This window comes from Pyxicephalus adspersus, chromosome 1 (genome assembly GCF_032062135.1).
Source record: "Pyxicephalus adspersus chromosome 1, UCB_Pads_2.0, whole genome shotgun sequence".
Taxonomy (NCBI): domain Eukaryota; kingdom Metazoa; phylum Chordata; class Amphibia; order Anura; family Pyxicephalidae; genus Pyxicephalus; species Pyxicephalus adspersus.
The window spans coordinates 22738111-22750323 of NC_092858.1; the positions used below are offsets into that span (position 1 = coordinate 22738111).

Here is a 12213-nt window from a genome sequence, read left to right on the forward strand (position 1 = left end):
GAATAGGTTAAGATTAAGATCAAAAACATAGTGTTTGTGGAATGGACTTGTACAGGATATATGCAGCTACCTTTTGATTAAGGTGCAATTAAGCTTCACAATTGACTGAATTGAAAATTAGTGCTTCATTTTAGGTTAAACTTTTTAGTAAACTTCACTGATGCTGTGGTTAGATCAACTTCTCCCCCTATGTTCCATGTCAAGTGGTGTGCCTCTACTGTCTTCAGCTATGGGTCAAATATGGATGGATTTGTATTTTATTGAAATTTGTTCATTTCAGTCATTTGTGTTTATTTTACTCCTGAAGAAGCAGACCTTATGTTCTGCGAAACGCGTTAAGCCTGTTTTTAGGACATATGTAGGAAATTGAGACTACCTAATGATTGTTTTTTTTAATATGCACTATTTTCTTGTGTTGATGTGGATGAATCAAGGATGTTGATTGTTTTACTTTTTTTAATAAAAAGTTGCTTTGTTCTCAGTAAGTAATTGTATGCCTTTTAAAGTCCCTTAGTTTCCTTTACAACATAATGAAATAATGGGATGTGGCATTTATTTTTACGTGATAGAGTACATCACATCACAGAAATATAACTATATGAAAGGCTTCTTTTCATTGGATACAATAAAGCGAATATACAATTTTAGTGGGTGCACAGAGACAGTAATTATGTGTTGGGTGAATGCTTAGGGGTTAAGCTATAGTTTAGGTTAGAATCAAAGGTTGGGGTTTGATTTTGACTGTTAGGGTTACATTTACATTTTAGGATTAAGTTAGAGTGTAGCAATCCAAATCAGCCCATGATGTGTGCTCCTTGAGCTGGCTGCTGGCCACTCCAATGCAAAATATTTTTTTTTACTCTGCATGGCAAAAATTAACCTAATCTTCACAAACATTTTACCCCTTGTAAAAATCTATTTTTGGCAGCAAAGACAGCTTGGAAAAGCTCACCTGATCATCCCTACTCAGGACTGGAACATAAGAATGATGGAAAAAAGAAACTATAAAACAGGGAAGGTGTGCTCTTTTTTATTGCTGCTTTTGGATAGCAGAACAGCACAAAACAGAAACAACGAAGAAACAATTTCACAGGAGATTTTAAACGTACAATAGATTCCTGTACATTTACCCCCCCAAACAGGGGCACATAACCAGTAAACTATACAGGAAACCTAAAAATTGTATGTACAGAATAAAAGGGTTATTAAAGGGCCAATTACCTTCAAAGGGCTCTATTTATAAAACAAGGATCCCCCTGCTGCCATTGAAACACATGGACCTGGAAGATTCCCACAAGGGAATGCCCGATTCCCTGTTTTATAAATAGAGCCCTAATGTGTGGCTCAGATAGAATATTTTAAACAGCAGTTAGGGGGACAGTTCTGGTATTGCTGCTTTTGTGTACTATTTGTGACCTATGCACACAGCTCCACAGGAATTTCTCCAGCATTGTACAGAAGCATCTTCTCACGTGACACAGAATGCTTACCTTTTCTAGGATTCCATGGGAATGACCAATTATGTTATCTTTGCCTGGGAAAAAGGGAACCTGCTACATTTCAAAGATATACAAGTTCTATTTACAGAGATCAAACAAGTATTATTTCCATCTTTTATTGGTAAATACCTGAATTGTTTTTAGGTCATCATTTATCTGAAGGAGAAAAGAACTTTGACATTTTTTGCAAGGTCTGCTTTTAAGGCTAAATACAGCAGCTGGTGAGTCAGTCTGCTAGGACTGACAAAAATCGTGAATGGCAAGTATAACCATTTTTAAATAAATATCTCAGATTTTATCATTGGAGATCAGAAGAAGATTCAGGAATCCCTGGTGTTACTGATAAATAGAATCTCCCTGAGCTTCTGTTTTTTATACCAACAAAGTAGTCATCTCTACTAAAACCCTAATAATTTTGCTTTTACAGAAGATCAGTAAAACCCATTTCTTTCTTTCAGGGTTTTTTATCTCATATGAGGTATCCAGCCTTTGTGGATTCCAGACAATATAAACGCAATTACAAACAAAGTAATGTATTTAAAAAGTGTACCCTCACTATCAACATATAGTGGGAAAGTAGATTGTACCTTCCAGGGTGTAGCTACAAGCACAGTTCTGAATTAAGAAAGTATAGAGCAAATTTTCATAACCTGCCATCTGTTTTTATCCAACATACGACTCCCCTTTTAGCACAGGACAGCTAGCAAGAACAAACTTGTAGAAAGTACAAGAAAATAGAACACAACTGCTGCATGCCCATGGCACAAAGTATACATTTAAACAGTAGCTTTTTGTTTTTTTCAAAGCAGGAACTTAATAGACTTTCTTTTGAAATCCCATGCTTGCTTTATCACTGCTGCTCCCAAAGCATTGAATGTGTAGGACAGAAATGCACAGCTGAAATATCCCAGCATCTGAATGCAGTGCAATTACACAATGTGGAACAGACTGACAGAGTAACACAACTCTGACAGACAGAGCGGGACAGAGTAATACAACTGTATTCTAGAGTTAGTGCAGCGCTCTTTCAGACATATACATAGCGTTGTACTTGCTGAGCACCAAGTTCTGCAACATAAACTGAACCAGTCATTAGACTGACATCTACAAGATGAGGTCGCACGCCATCAGCCATTTGGATAGTGCTGACCACTCGGCATTGTCCAATTTTTCCTATAGGCGGGAAGGCCAAAAACAGCAGCCGGCTTATGTTCAGCTGGGCCACAACAATATACTTCATGTCTTCTGTTATCCTGCAAAATCAATAAAATAAATAACATCAGGGAGGTCTTACGTCACCAAAACTGTAATATAGTATTTGTTAGGGAAAACTCTTACATTTTGAGTGGACCATATATTTACTTTTGGATACCAAGTACATATACAGTACTTAAAGTGTATGTCCAGCCAAAACTTTTTTTCCTTAGTTTTGGATAGATTGTGGAAGGGTTAGAACTTTTATGGAGCCCTGGATAGAAGTAAAATCCTCACAGTAGTTCTTATCCTTTCACTTAAAAGTCGGGAAAAGATAAGTGTGAAGCAACAAACAGACTGAATGATTATCTTACACAGATGATGACGTGAACAAGGGTACCAGGCTAAGATGTAAGTTCAGGTTTGTGACAGTGTTATTATTATTACACAGTATTTATATAGCGCCGACATATTACGCAGCACTTTACAAAGTCCATGATCATGTCACTAGCTGTCCCTCTAAGAGTCTCACAATCTAATGTCCCTACCTCAGTCATATGTCGTTCATACAATCTAAGGTCAATTTGGGGGGAAGCCAATTAACTTAACTGCATGTTTTTGGGATGTGGGAGGAAACTGGAGTACCAAGAGGAAACCCACACAAACACAGGGAGAACCTGCAAACTCCATGCAGATAATGTCCTGGCCAAGATTCGAACCTGGGACCTAGCGCTGCAAAGGCCAGAGTGCAAATCACCGTGCTGCCGTAGAGTTGCTCAAAAGAAGTGTCCGGGAAGTCTCTAGACAACTCAGATCACCATCACCATATGGCTATTTCATATTTTCATTCTATAGGATATAAACATTAAGGTTGAAACTTCGCATAAACATGGTCCGAAGTTTAGTTCTGCTTAACTGACCTCACACATATATTTAAGTTGATCTTTTGCAGATAAATAAAACATACAAAATGTAACAATATTACTTGGTATCACTTTATCTCTTGTCTAAATTGTGTTTATAAACACAGCTCATTTTTTTAACAGCTACTGTATTTAGACAGCAACTCATGGCTGTCATTTGTACAGCTGAAAATGACAGCAAGTGCAAGGTGGGGAGCAGCAATAGTGCATATGGCCTAGAATTTCCTGTGTACATGGATTCTGTAGCATGCTCAGTGTCTGCAACTGGTTGAACAAGGAGGCTAAGTGATTATTATAATGAAATATAAAAGTTCTGTAGTCAGGATAATGAAAGCAGATTTCTGATTATTTGCATTAACCATTTGCATTATTGGATACAGAGTTTAGTATAAATATAACTTTGGTTCCTTTTTAAACTCCAGAAACAAGGTTTTCAGAACCAGCATAAGGATTTTTTGTTTTATGAGCTATTAGCTGTCATGGCAGCTGGCAGTCAGCATATTGCTACGCTGTGAACCTGTCACATAAGGTAAAATATATATCTTTTGCAGCAGTCAATGTTTTTCATGTGAAGAAACTTTCTACTCAACAGATGACAATGCCCAATTCAGTCCTCATATATTTTAAATATATTGGCCAATTATACCTGACTGAGTAGGGCCCGTCTTCTGAGAAACAGGTGTCCCAGGTTCCAATCCATTCCCCGGAGACGCTATCAAACACTTGTATCCTTTTATTGCCCCGATCGGCAACCCAAACCTGCAGATGAATAAACAACACAGTTATTATCAGGACAGTTCAGTTTAAGGGAAAATACGGCAGGATTCTCAGCAGGAACACTACAAAACATTGCAGGCCTCTTTTGTCAGTTAATACCACCTCCTGGTGACTTTTTGTTTTTAGAGTTTAGGTAAGCTTTAAGAACATTTAAGAACTATAAAATACATTTACCCAGAAGGTAAGTTGTCTAACACTGTGGATTTTTTTAGGAGCATGTACACTGTGGTTCCTGCAAACACAGGAATAACATGCAAGCCTTAAAGAGATAATGTTCCCGCTGAGAACCCAACATAGGACCCAGTGCTACAAGAAAACAGTGCCAGGCATTCAGCAGTTATAGCACTTGTCACTTTTTAGGTGTAGACAAATGGTAGCAAATTGGTTGTCAAAAATTATAAAGCAAATGTGCTTACATGCAGACAGCCCAGATAACATTTTACCAATTTTCATGCAGTTATATGAAAGGCGCTAAAATGTTATGATAAGATGACATAAGTCAGGATGGAGTCATTTATGGATATATTATAGTATTAAATTTTGTCATGAAATACTGTGCAGTGCATTATAATAGCATAATAGGTTAATAGTGATAGCGTTTTAGTGCCATATTAATCAAAGTAGCCTTACACGTCCAAATTCATCCACTGCTACACAATGAGGAATATAGAACTCTCCAGGCTTTGTTCCGTTACCTCCCAAAGTCCACTGAACATTGAATTCTAAAGTAAATAAATATATATATATTTTATTAAAAGATTAGATATTTTATATAGAACTTCCTTTTCCTTTCAGTTGCTAACAAAAAAAAAAAAAAAAAAAAAACCAGCCTGTAGAAAAGCACAATCAGTATTTACCAGTGCAGCTGCAGGTGACCTTAATCTTCCTTTTGATCTAGAATGAATGTGTTGGATAACAACTGCGTTTCTGTCTGCTGTATCTACTACAGCGTTGTAGTGTGTTGGATGCTGAAGAATGTTAATGTCAAAGATCGTCTAGAAGTGTCAGATGCGAAGGATTCTTCGGCCAAAGTGAAATGTCACCAATGGAAGCCTGGTTAGTGCCAATATATATTTTTATACAGGCTGCCAGCTTTTCAATTCTTTCTTTTTTTAAGAGTGGTTTTAAAGTGGACCTGAACTCAAAATTTGTACTTTACATAAAAGGGTAGACAACCCTCTCCCATTCATCAAGACTGAATGGTAGTGCAGAGTCTCCCGGGGTACCCACATCACGCATCCCAAAAGGCTCTTGGCTGCTCCTTCTGTGCATGCCGTGACTTAGCAAGAACACCGAAGAAGAAAAGATAGCCGAAAACAGAGGCACCCAGTGCTTCCTCCACAAAGGGACTAAGAAGAATACTAAGATGACACGAGACCAGATCAAGGAAAGGTCGAGCACCATCAAGGGATCTGTGGGATTAAAGGTGAGTGTGATTGTTTTTTTTTCGCTTTAGTTCTGCTTTAAGAAAGCCACCATTGCTATATATATGGTAGAGCTGTCAGAGTAAGCCACTATACTGAAATTATGTATTTATGGCAGGGGCACTGACCATAGCAAGTTGTGGGCATGTTGGCAGGACCACATCCCAAGCTTTAGACATGCAGTATATTCAGAGCTGGAGTACATAAATATGTAAAAAGTGCCAAATTTTAAAAGTCGATGGTTATGAGAAAGCCAAATTACTCTTGCTCCAGCTCCACCCACCTTACCTTTGAGGGGTATGACACTTGCAGCTACATAACACATAATTCAGCTCTGTTTTTGTTACAATGAAGAATGGGTCAGAGCAGGGGACTTTGGTGGGTAAATCTTATCACGGCAGTCTCCTAGAACAGTGGTCCCCAACCCCTGGGCTGCAGAAATGGTGCCAGTCTGTGGCTGGGGAGTTTGGGGCTGCAAAAAATGACTGAAGGCAGAAGCACTGGCAGGGGTGGCCCTTCTTACACTGCTCTAAAGCTAGTGACAGTGTGACAGTAGGAGCGCAACCAGCGGGAGAGCCGGCGGCTCTCCTCGCACTGCTTACACAGGAGCTGCTGAGAATGGCTGAGCAATGTATGTAAGGCTTATACTTCTCTGCCATTCCCAGCAGCTCTGACAGCACACCAGCTCTCTTACACTACTATGCTTTTCTCAGAGTAGTGCAAGATGTACTTATACCAGGCCGTGGTAAAATTTTATTCTATGTTACCGGGCCCTGCTGTCAGAAAGGTTAGGGACCACTGTCTTAGAACTATAGGAAATCACTGAACAATACACTTGTATCCAACCAAGCAAACAACAATGTAGGATGGGATGGTGGTAACCTTTAGATTGGCTTTAGAAAAAAGGGTGTATTTTTAACAGAAAATGGTCATATACTATACCTTTGGTAAGCATAAGAAGTCTGTTGTTAAGCCCACCGTCACCATCTACTATATACAGATCCCCATTGGTTTTAACAAAAATATCTGCTGGTTGATCAAACTGGAGCGGACTCAGATTTGACCCTGCCTTGCCAGGGGTACCAAGGACTGTAAGGAGCTTTCCGGATAGTGAATACTGTTTCACTGTGTGCCCATATTGTCCTGTAGAAAGTTCAAACAGACTGTTAAAAAAAAATGTTTTTTTTGACTTTCTTAACCATACTTATGCTTTATCTAGTTGTATATTTATTAAGCAATGATTGCTTATTTTACGTATTCATTATTACAGTGAATAATACAGCTGCCAGGTCTTTGTGATTTGCTTTTTTGGGAAACCAAAGGGTAGGGCAAATAGCTGTATGTACCTAAGTATGCAGGTAAAAATTAGAATGGCACATGTTCCAAAGACACATTTTTTTAAATTTGTACATACCTCTATTTATTGTGCAGTGCTGTGTAATATGTTGGCGCAATATAAATACTGTTTGTTAATGATAATAATAATAATATGAGATATTCACATACAAAAATTAAAACTTGAATACAGAGATTATGTTTTGATTAAACAACCCTATTAAGTAATATTACCTTGGCCTACATCCGTTATCCATATTGATTGATCATTGGGATTAATTGCTGCAAATATACCATGGGGCATCTCAAGGGTGTTTGTACTCCAGGATTCCTTAAAATATCCTTCTTCTGTGAACACCAGAACCTTGGATACATTGTCCCCTCTCTAGAATAAAAAACATTTTAAGAAAGAAGAAAAACAGTTTTTTATGAATCTTGTAATGTCCAGGATGCCAAGAATGAAGGACATACGGAGGATAAGCTCTCATCTAAATTTGTATTGCTGTTTGTGTTTGGATTGGGGATCCCATTTCATTGTTTCTTTCCCCACTGATGATATTTTCAAGGACAAAGGGTGATTATGTATGGACCAGAACAGGAATAATGAAGAATTTGTCCAAGTGGAGAAAGTTCTGAACCCTACTCACGTAATAAAAAAAAAACAAAAAAAAAAACAAAAAAAAATTTTTGTTTGGAGTTGACTTTTAAATAAGCTTGGTATGGGAAAAGCACACTATAGCTTAGATTTATTCTAGAAATGCCCAATCTTATGTCAACTCCATAGCACTCAACATAATTTTTGCTTTGTAAATAACAGGCATGTCATTATTTCATTCTCTTATGACCGTGACTGGTAGGGTGCAGCCCAACTATTTCAATAAGATGCAGCAGACGTTGCAGAGAGCCACTTTACTTGTTAATAATGTTTCAATATCCCAATAGGGCAATCTTTGGAGACTAAACTATGCAGTGGGGAGAGTCACCAAAGGTTGTAGTAAACTCCTGACATAATTGTCATTGGTAGCCAAAAAAAAGAAAACTATTTTGCATCAATAGATAACACCCCCCCCCCTCACCCCCATTGCATTGGTTTTGGAAAAATATGGCTTGTATTTTAAATGGAATTAGTTGAAGCCTCTCTGGCAAAGAAATCTCGAGTTATTGGGTTCATTGAAGTATGGGAATCTTACATCGATATAGTACCATTACATACTAAAAAAAAGAGAATAATAACCACATTTGAACAGACTACCATATAGACAATAAATGTCCAGTGCCAGTAATAGTCCTGTTATGTACCTCCAAAGTTTGTAATTATTATATGTGATGCTTTTTATTACCTAATTATTAATATTAAAAATAATATATATGAAAAAAGAGCTACCTAACCAAGTAAAGGGGAAGAATGATTTCAGGGACTCTTGCATGGAAGGCTGAAGCATTAAAATATTAGTAAGTTTTCAAAGTGTTTTTTGGTCATTATCATCTGAACTCACCTCCGTTATCCCTTCCCCTTTGCTGCAAACTCACCCAAGTCTGTAACCCAATTTAGCTGCATACTGTCAGAACGTTTACCTCCCGCTGGTTTTCCCCTTTTCTCCTTGCTTCCTGCACATGCCCAGTAGAGGTCCGTTTTATGGGGAATATCTCCTGAGCCCTAATAAAATCTGTAGGTTCTACTATGCAAGTGCTGGCAGCTGGAAGAAGAAGGACTCCTTTCATAGGCAGCCCTCTATCTCAAGCCACTTTGTGACCTTATAGTGGTTTATAAGGTTCAACTGCATATGTGAAGGCAGTGTATAGAATTACCTCCTTTAGATTTATATGGTGGCTCCCTCTTACGTTTTCTTCTAGTCCCATAAATGTCCATGGGGGTTCTACTGCATATAAACAGGTAGGAGGTAGAATAGGACAGGGTGGCAGTAAACACTGCAGCAGGACATGGTTGGACTGGTTACCAAAATCAAACAAAATGCATTTTTATCCCTGAAGTAATGAGTGTGATATTTGTGCACTGGTACACAAAGAAGACCAGAAACTGACTACAAACAAAAGCACGCTGTTGATTTGGAGCTGGCAAATTTTGCATATTCTGGGTACCCATCAACTGCTTATGACTTGAATTGACTCCATGGCTCTGAATAAAAAAATATATACACAACTTTTACAGAAACTGTGCAGTATTACAGTACCTGAGCAACATAAACCAATGAGTTCTGGTGATCCACAGCAACATCGAAGGGAACGCCGGTGAAAAGCCCAGGATCTTTAGGCCACGCAACGTCTAGCTTGAAAAGTTGCAACTCTCTATTTCTTGGTGGAAAACCAAACAATAGTTTAATCCACAGCTGCAAAAAATGCAAACAGATCACTTGGAAGAGAATGTTTTTAATGTTTTTTTTTTTTGTTTTTAATGTTTTACATCATTTTAATTTAATACCAACACTGAATACACAAATCTGGATACTGCATCGGAGCTACAATAACCTTGCTACATCTTAATGAAGCTGTATGATATTTTTTGACGATTAGTTCTCAAAGTAAGATTTGTCATCATATGATGTGTTAGAATATATCTAGTGATTTGTATCATCATTTAAAGGAAGGAAGAAATGATAAGACAGTTTGAAACATCCTGTGATCATTTATTGTGGCACCAGTGTAAGTGTTACAATATATCAGTACATTATATCAGTGCAGTACATTATATTGTTTCATTACATTATATCAGTAAATTATATGAGTGCATTACCTTATATCAGTACATTAGATTATATCAGTACATTTTAAGAGTGCTTTACGTTACATTATATGAGTGCATTATATTATATCAATACATTATATCAGTGCAATACATAACTGCTCAGTCACAATTCTGCTTATCCAGAAGTGACAATAAACAAAGTTTTTTCTCCTAGATTGTAAGCTCTGATGGGCAGGGTCCTCTCCTCCTCCAGTTCCTTTGTTTGTACTTGTCTTTTATGCAGGTTTACCATCTGCAGCCTCTAATAATTGTACAGCGCTGCATAATATGTTGGTGCTATATAAATAAAGGTTGATAGTAATATTGGCGTTTTTGAGTCCAATGTAAGACTGTGGGATGGGAGGAATAATTCAGCAGGCAGGAAGGAAAGCCTGTATCAATTGCTATGGCACCTGCTTATAATAGGAAGTGCAAGCAGTGTATCAGTGCTCTCCTCTACTGTCTCCCTACCAGCTACACAGGGGGCAAATTGGTAGATTTAGGACGCTGAGGACTATGCATGCATATATACCGATGTGATTCCTGGGACAAGGTTCTGTGAAAACATTTATAAACATACATTTTCTATATACAAAACAAATGCTAAAAAAACATCAAATAAATTCAGTAATACAATAAATACACACATTCACACATGAACTATTTCCTTTCCTATCAGAAGTAGAATCTTTCCCGGATACTCACTTTAGTATTATCACAGCAGTGTAATATTAGCAGACTCAGCGTGACGGCTGCAGCAGCCAGGCACAAACTGGCTCTAAACTTCATGTTTCTGATGATTGTTGGGTCATGTGATACTGGCAGAGATCATGTGACAGTGGCGGGATCATGTGATACTTCCTGTGCAGAGTTCCTTATTTGTCTTTCACACGCAGCATGACGTCTGGATCCTCCTACAGAACAGGAAATATTCAGCTGAAAAAAAAAATAAAAAGAGATGACATTGCTGATGTTACATTACACAGTCATTATAAGTATATGCTGGAGTATTTATTTTATAGAGATGGGTATAGCAGGGTTGGGACTAAGGTGATCTCTCTTAACTTTTAACATGGGGGAACCCTGGAAATAACTTTCATGTCTTCAGGGAACCCCCAATAATTTTTATATCCTATGTCTGGTCAGTGAGATGAATGTCTCCCTTACAGATCCTTACAGATCATTGGTGTCAATTAATCTGATTTTAGGCTAGGTACACATATGTAATAATTATCATTAGAAAATGAATGATTACCGACATTTTGAACGATCGTATGTTGCACATTTCTGTACATGCTGTAACGATACGATTGTTCAAATACAATCCACCAATAATGTACACACTATAGATACAATCGTTTCAACAGGAAGTGACATGTACAGGAGAAAGTGTACAATACACGATCACTAAACACACATAGATAGCGAATGATCGTCGCCCAATCAGGTTGTTTGTTTCCAGCGACATTCCTTGTTCATTGTCATTGTTCACTTTTTTTGTTACCTATTATCAGACGATCGGCGGTTGTTAATCGCTGGTTTCCAACGATAAATATTGCACGTGTGTACGTAGCCTAAGAGTCGCAAACTAACAGTAATCATAGCAGAGGTTCCCTCACATTGGAAAAGTATACTCACTTCCTGTTAAATCTACAAGACAGGAAGTGGGGGGAAATCTCCTTAATAAGACATTCTAGTCTAGCGGAAGTCTATGCAGAAAAGCTTCAGCTTGATATCCTTTTCTATGCACCCAGCAGCTGTCAGTGGTCTATTTATTGATATTATATCTAATAAACATGATTTATATAGCGCCAACATATTATGCAGCGCTGTACATTAAATAGGGGTTGCAAATTACAGACAGACACAGACAGTGACACAGGAGGAGGGGAGGACCCGAAGAGCTTACACTTCAGTCTATTTGATATTGTTGAATACCCAATATATTGATTGGTTACCAGTGTATCCAGGGGTCTTGTTATCTGTAAGGTTCTCTGTGTGTAAATAAAGTTATTACAATCCTGCATGCAGGGTAATGACAAGCTATGACAGATTCTGTCCAGCATTGAAAGGGTTAACCTGCCCACCTTCCCCCTCATACGCAACTACAGCCGGGTCTTCCCTGACGTCATCATACTGCGACTAGTCTGCTTCTGGTTAGGGCTCCTTGAGGGCTGGTAAAACGGACGACTGACCGGCCCATTGAATTTGATATTATACAGGGACATACATTACCGTTTATTACCGGACAAGTCTACGTTCATTATTTTAATCGGCGATAAAGGTTTTATGAGATTAGCGGTGAGTTTATGGAAGTG

At 38.1% G+C, this 12213-nt stretch overlaps 1 protein-coding gene across 3 annotated transcripts; it reads right to left on the reverse strand.

Moving 5' to 3' along the window:
- Positions 1 to 1014: 1014 nt before the first annotated feature.
- Positions 1015 to 12000, reverse strand: NHLRC3 (NHL repeat containing 3). 3 transcript variants are annotated; one of them, XM_072403920.1, is made up of 8 exons: positions 11983 to 12000; positions 10601 to 10831; positions 9345 to 9500; positions 7387 to 7537; positions 6760 to 6960; positions 5024 to 5115; positions 4263 to 4375; positions 1015 to 2752 (listed from the first exon to the last, which is right to left on the reverse strand). In XM_072403920.1, the coding sequence occupies exons 2-8, from the start codon at positions 10682 to 10684 to the stop codon at positions 2527 to 2529; spliced, it is 1023 nt and encodes a 340-aa protein (XP_072260021.1). In that variant the 5' UTR covers positions 10685 to 10831; positions 11983 to 12000; the 3' UTR covers positions 1015 to 2526. The 3 variants fall into 3 exon arrangements, with proteins under 3 accessions (XP_072260021.1, XP_072260002.1, XP_072260012.1); XM_072403901.1 differs by having other exon boundaries at positions 11854 to 11990; XM_072403911.1 differs by lacking the exon at positions 11983 to 12000 and adding an exon at positions 11805 to 11954.
- Between the last annotated feature and the right edge of the window lie 213 nt (positions 12001 to 12213).

Coding starts and splice junctions, on each gene's coding strand:
- NHLRC3 (XM_072403920.1), bottom strand. CDS start 10,684: ATGAAGTTTAGAGCCAGTTTGTGCCTGGCTGCTGCAGCCGTCACGCTG. Junction 7,538..9,344: donor CATTGGTTTATGTTGCTCAG/GTACTGTAATAC, acceptor TTTTTATTCTAG/AGAGGGGACAATGTATCCAA. Junction 5,116..6,759: donor ACTTCTTATGCTTACCAAAG/GTATAGTATATG, acceptor TATTTACTTTAG/AATTCAATGTTCAGTGGACT.